Below are 6,763 nucleotides of genomic sequence, written 5' to 3' on the forward strand. Positions count from 1 at the left end.
GCTCTTTCCCTCTGCATGAACCTCCCCGTGGCGGATCTGTAGCTTGCATTAAAAGTCTCGCGATTTTTATTGGCTTCGTTTTCGTTCCTGTCGTTATTTAACCGTTTAACCACCTCTGCACACGCTTGATGTGGATTTTAATGGTCTGATGCGGCGCATAATGACTCCCTATCAGCGTGGGCGTGCGGAGAAAACTCTCAATAGTGCGCTAATGTTTTTTCCACCTCATTTACTCTGCAAATTATACATAGAGGATATCAATTAACACTGTGGATATACCGGGAGAGGCGCTAATCATAATGATTTCCCAAAAGCTGTATGCGACTTTTATTAGTTGTCCAATTTTAGCTAACAAGGAGAGGAGAAGAAATATAAATGAAATAAAGGCTGCTTCTGAGTAAAGAAAGTAGTCATGTGTTGGTTTTCGTTTCAAAGACTTTCAGTGAGCTGTGCTGAGGGGAAAACACAGGAGTCAGCCCTCCCACCCTTCATCCTTAATAATCATCTGTCAAAACACCCACAAACTAATTTAACCATTTGCGCACAGATCTGGTAAATAAAAGAGGCTTTACACCAGCTTCTGTCTGGAAACATGTGCTCCAACAACTCTGAAAAAGACCAATAGGCCTGTTTTCTGTAGCCGGACTTGTCCCACTGTTTCTTTTGAACGTATCCCGAGACAACACAGATGACATGAAAGCCGAGCAAACCGAGGGCCTTTTGAGAAGATTGCTTTTCAGGGTCCAAATGCATGTGGCTGGTCTCACAGGGGACCGCTCGCTGTGCGCACATTCACTCCCCTGGGCCAGGGGTCCACACTGACAACATCAACAAACGGCCAAAAAGCCGCATTATGGTGGATTAGGAGCCTGGTGAAAAATGCTGCTACAAATTAGCAACGAAAGCCCAAAAGACCGTGGGTATATCCTTGTTCACTTTCAATTACAGACCGCCGAGGCCCGCTAATGTTCCCATTCATTTAAAGCCTTTGTAACTCGCTAGAAAATGGTCCTTTACAAGCGAGCAAGAGCCACACAAGGGGAATGCATGCCCACTGTTGCGTGATATTCGTGAGTGTTATAAACGTCGAGCCGTGTTTGAAACATTTAAAACCGAATTTTGTGGGTTTCGTTTCTCACAGCTTAAATTAGTCTTAATTTAGCGGACTGCATGCCCAGGACGCCAAATTGGTTTAATTGGTCAAATCAACACCTGAATTAGTCACATTTAGGAATTGAACGACTGATACAAACATCGTTAAAACTGTGGGTTATTCAGGTGGGCAGGATATGGACTGTAAGTGTCATTATAAATAAATAAATAAAAGTAGCTTAAATGCAATGAAATCTACGACATTTAGTTTTCAGTTTAAAAAATTGTTGCAAATATAACATGAATGCAATTCGTTATTGTTCAGTCTATGGCGTCGAGTCTGCTTGAAGGTCATCTTCCCATGCAATAAAAAAAACATTTCTTTAAGTCACAAACATTTATTATTCTTGTCATTACAACAAAAATGACCTATGAACATTTAGGTGTTTTTCTATTGGCAACACATGACATACTGTATGCTTCACAGATTAAATTGCGAATAGGTAGGAACGAACAATTAAAAGGTTGAGAGAGGTAATACGCTCTTTAATACCAAAAGTCACATAGCCTAAGGGTCCACTGACAACATGAAATGATATTGTCACAAATTTACCATGTAGAGAAGATTCAGGGGGAGTGATAGTGGAAAAATTGTAGTGTTATTTTTTTAAATTTCAGAAACACCCCTTTGTCTCCGTGTGCTTTCTAAGTAAAAACCTGAGTTTACAGTCTCTTGTCAGCATATCTCAACAACAGTGCCACTTTTTCTATAGACACAAAATAAAAAACAATATAAATCAGAATAAAATTCTCAATTGTATTTTGGAAAAAAAAATCAAAAATAATCCCCCGTAACCACTTAGGACAAATTTAACTTATGTTAAAATAACAGACTCCTTTTTTCCCCTCCACTGACAATTGAAGGCCACACGCCACACTGCAGGCCAGCATTATTTAAAAAGCTCCCTCTCCGAGTTTCTCTTGCTTTTGTCTCTCAATATTATACACATATTTACACCCTATAAATAAACCTGTCTCTCCTCGTACACTGTTAAGAAACTGGGAGAACAAGAAACATTCTTACTTCCCGAAGAATGTTTACCCTACCTTCACAGAGGACGACGCCACAATTGATTTTTTTTCATGAAAAATATTCAGAGGGCATTCTGGCAGTCTTTTCTTTTTCTCCTATTTCTTAAAAAGGGCAAGTGTTCATATTCGGGGTTTTACTGGAAAAAGTTTGACTCTGCGGCCCAGGTTGTAATATGCTCTCCTGTGCTAAGTTCAAATGACTTGAGGCAGAGGCCAGTGCTGGGGTCAGCATGGCCAGAATCTGAGCCTGGCTTCCCGGCTGTGCGCTGTAGGAAGAAGCGGTGGAGTTGGCTGCACCAATGATATTATCAATGGAGAACGAAGGTCGACTCGGGGCGCTGGAGTCCGTCTTGAGGGGTGGCAGAGAGGGGCTTAGCTGAGGATAAAAAGGCTTTCTTAAATCGGTCCCTAAAAGGGAGGGCAGATGATGCGGCGCGGGGAATATGGAGGCTGATGAGGGCAAGGTGCAGGGGGCGTTAGGGAACGGGAAGGAACCACCTGTGTGGTGTGGGTGGTAAGGGTTGTGGGCTGCGTGGAAGTTCTGCAGCTGAAGTCCATAGTTGTATCCATACGGCGCATATCCAAATCCTGGTAGAAAGCCACCGGAGTCCCTGAGGATATCATTATTTTGGTGCCTCTTGAAGCGCTTCCGCCTGCGCAAGAAGCTCCCGTTGTCGAACATGTCTGCGGAATCCGGGTCGAGAGTCCAGTAGTTGCCCTTCCCGGGGTTGCCGGGCTCCCGTGGGATTTTCACAAAGCAGTCGTTAAGGGAAAGGTTGTGACGAATGGAGTTTTGCCACGCAGGGAATTTTTCCCGGTAATAGGGAAATCTATTGCTAATAAACTCGCAGATCTCACTCAGAGTGAGACGTTTCTTGGGGCTCTGCAGGATGGCCATGGTGATCAGAGCGATGTAAGAGTACGGTGGTTTCACAAGTGCACTTTTTCTGGGTTTGTCCCCAATCGCAGTCCCGGTCTCTGCATTGGACCCGACCTGATCTGACGGGCAGTCAGAGCTGCTGAGCCCTGGAGAGGCAACCCTCTCGGCCGTGTTCTGGGAGTAATTATCGTCCGAGTCATTGTCGAAGTTGAAGTCATGGTGGATGTACTTTCCGTCTTTTCCAACCGATATGTCACCACCAACCACATCGATGTCCACATCCTCGGACAATGCAGAGCTGTCGGACATATCCGTCCCTAAAGTCATCCTTGGAGTTGCCGCTTGTCTTCCTCCTCTCTCCCAGATTTCCTCCTGCTCTCGTCCGGTGAGGCTACAGAGCGAGAGCGCGCACACACCCTTCCTCTCTGCCTTACAACCACACAAGGGTTTTATTGCAGCTTTATCTCCAACTACCGAAATCACACATGGCTAAAATTGAAAAAGACAAATAACTCTTTGACCTGTGGATTTGGCGTGTCCTCGGAGTCCGAGTCTGGTCAAGCGGGGCCGTGCGACGCTCTCATCGAGAAAACTTCTGGGAGTCACGCGTAAAAAAATAGAGTCAAAGATCAACGATCTTGCACCGATAAGAAGTCGTGTTTTCCTCAGACACGATGGTTTCCGTCTGTGATCACTTCAAGCTTATTCTTATTGTTCAAAAACCTACTTCGGGGCATCCAAATGTCTTTTCAAAAAAGCTTTTACGCACAAGATTGGGTAGGTATCCAGCCAGACTGTCACACTATCCTCCTTAGTGCTCAAAAGGTATTTATAGGGCCACGCTGATCACGTGGTCTTTGAGTCACTGTTACCAGGAACTGGACGAAATTATCCAGCAAAAAACAATATTTGCATTTGCTCTTGAATATTATATCATATGTTAAAATGTTATACTAATAACAGAAGCACTCAAGTCTACACAGGTTGAAACGACATCAGTTGTTCCCTTGTATATGTACATATTTTAAGACCTCCAAGTGCGAAGATCTCAAATATTCTGTGCATATTTTATGCTTTATCAGAGGGAAAAGAATATAAGAAATAGGTATGTGAATGTATGTGTTAAAAGTGAAAAACTGTCTTACTGGTAGCTTCTTATTCACTTTAAAAAAAGAAAGAAAAAAGTTTCATACCTGGACATGAAGTGTTTGATTCACTTAAAGAAGACACCGTGACTTCAGGGGAAGGTGCACCACTGATGGTGACTGATCAGAAAAAAGATTATAAAATTATTATTATCATTATTGATAATAATAATAAAAATAATAAAATGATAATAATAATAATAATAATAATAATAATAATAATAATAATAATAATAATAATAATAATGCACGCATATTGAGAGAAATCAAAATTTTGAATCTGTTCATAAAGTAAAAAAGATGGAAAAGAAAAGATAATAACAATCTGCAGCTCAAGTTATTATTATTACTAGTATTGTTATAAAGCTTTTTAATTGAGGTTAATTTATGAAGTAGAGTGCACAGCACTTTAAAATCCGAGTGTGAAATAGATTTTTTTTTAAATATACATATTTTACTAAAATAGTCCTCGACACGTTTTGGTTTTTTTTTTTTGTTCAGTATTTTACATTTTTCTTTCGATTTTATCTAATGTAACGTAACCTTAAATCCGTTTTGTTTATTCAAGTATCCAAAGTGCTGCATAAATAAGTTGTACAAGCGGAGCATGCACAACTGTCTGAAAGGTTTCAGACAGGCGCATAATTCCGTGATTCAAACGAAGAAAAAATTCTCACGGGTTTAGTGTTTTCCTCATCAACAATTCGCAGCATTATTCGTGGGCATTTTTTGCATATTTTACAGTGTTACACGGGGGTATAGTGTGCCGCAACCTGCTTCAATTCATCTTCATGAAAGGCCAGGAGCAGATGACAAAGTGCAATGTGTGCGGGCTTATTTAAAGCAGGCGGGCATTCCAGTTCATTATGGGGCAGAAACATCGAATTACTGTAATGCGTTTACATCAGCACCCCATTAATCCTAGCTACAGGTCAAACAGCAAACAGATCAGATTCATATATGTCATATTTTTTGCTTTTAGGGTGGGTTTTTTGTTTGTTTGTTTTTGGGTTTGGGAAAGTCAAAGAACAAGACTTTCATGCGTTTTCGACGACACTCGTTTTCTTTATGTTGTTTGTTGCCTTTTCTTGAACAGTGTGTGTGTGTGTGTGTGTGTGTGTGTGTGTGTGTGTGTGTGTGTGTGTGTGTGTGTGTGTGTGTGTGTGTGTGTGTGTGTGTGTGTGTGTGTTGTTTTTACTGATAGAGCAAGTTCAAATCGAGCATGCGTAACCTTAAACATGGAAGCGCTTGCTGATCTATGTGTCCTGCTCTCTGACCTGCCTGTCACAAGTCTTTAAAAATCTGAAATAGACGCTCTGACACCTGCCTGACAGCTACCCAAGAGACATAACACATTAACTTATATTAGATCATTCTTACGGAACCCAAGGCCCAGCCTTAGTTTTATTCACAGATCAGCGAAAATATTGCTCTTATTTGTTTATTTATTCCCTCTATTATCTTTTAAAACACCGACCATATGTCACAATGACCTGCCTTACGAACAGAAGGGGTAGCAATTCGCATTGCCTTCATTTGATAACTAATGCTGGTTTTTTACTTACAGTATAACCAATGAATTAATTATATACATATTTACGTAAAAATATTGTCAGTCTACTTAATGCTACGTGTGTAATCACGTGGAAGTAAGAAGAGTAAGAGTTACCGGAGCTTTTGAGAAGTTATCATCTTTTAAAGCTTCAGTAGGCGTTAGTTCATATTCTCTGCGACTCTCAAAAAGAAGAGGCTTATTTCAGTTTATGGTGTTAAGGCGCCCTCTGCTGTTTGCAGAGCAGTGATGATTAAAGTCTTGCACTCGCAGGTGAGACTAGCTGTGACTCATTCAAGCAGCAAATCGGTAAAACTTGCACTGACTGGCAGAGGTTATTGAAACATTCTCACGTAATGAGGAAACCACTTTATACAATGCAAAAGCCTTTGTTAGAAAAATTAATATAGTTTTATTTTTTTTATAATGCCAGAGAAGTACATAACTTCTATATTAGGCTATAAAATATCAACTACTGTTGATGTGCAACACAACACTTCCTGAAATAAACTGTCTGGCTGAATAGACGGTTAGTGCTTGACTTGAGGTTAAGGGAGCAGATTGTACTGTGAGACTAACACCTGCTGAAAACTCATATGTAATGTAAATGAAGCCTGGTATAGCTACACATGAGCGCCTGCTGGATATTATTTTTAAATTGATGGCAAATAAAGAATAAAAATGTGATCATAATGACTGGATTGTGGCTTTCCTGGATGTCCTTTGGGATACTTAAAAAATAACATTTTGCTTAAACAGTCACATTGTGTGTCTCAAACCTTCAGTGCGTTTTGTTGACGTAAGCACTTTTCAGCACTTGAATATGAAAATTAGATTGAGATTGCATCTCAGTGATGAAACACGAACACCGAACAAGACTTACCAACAAAATAAAAATTTAAATAAGCTCATTTCAATAAATCAGAAAGTGTTTTCACTGGTGACTGCTCTTCAAAATATGTTCGGGTAAATCATAATTCAAAAAGTTAATGATTAAAAAAC

General features: G+C 40.3%; 1 protein-coding gene across 1 annotated transcript; it reads right to left on the reverse strand.

Moving 5' to 3' along the window:
- Nucleotides 1-1,577: 1,577 nt before the first annotated feature.
- foxd2 (forkhead box D2) lies at nucleotides 1,578-3,849 on the reverse strand. Its single transcript, XM_085347588.1, has 2 exons — nucleotides 3,586-3,849; nucleotides 1,578-3,489 (listed from the first exon to the last, which is right to left on the reverse strand). The coding sequence occupies exon 2, from the start codon at nucleotides 3,389-3,391 to the stop codon at nucleotides 2,288-2,290; it is 1,104 nt and encodes a 367-aa protein (XP_085203714.1). The 5' UTR covers nucleotides 3,392-3,489; nucleotides 3,586-3,849; the 3' UTR covers nucleotides 1,578-2,287.
- Between the last annotated feature and the right edge of the window lie 2,914 nt (nucleotides 3,850-6,763).

This window comes from Diplotaxodon limnothrissa, linkage group LG23 (assembly GCF_057381915.1).
Source record: "Diplotaxodon limnothrissa isolate DT_005_m linkage group LG23, D_limnothrissa_male_GT1.1, whole genome shotgun sequence".
Classification (NCBI taxonomy): domain Eukaryota; kingdom Metazoa; phylum Chordata; class Actinopteri; order Cichliformes; family Cichlidae; genus Diplotaxodon; species Diplotaxodon limnothrissa.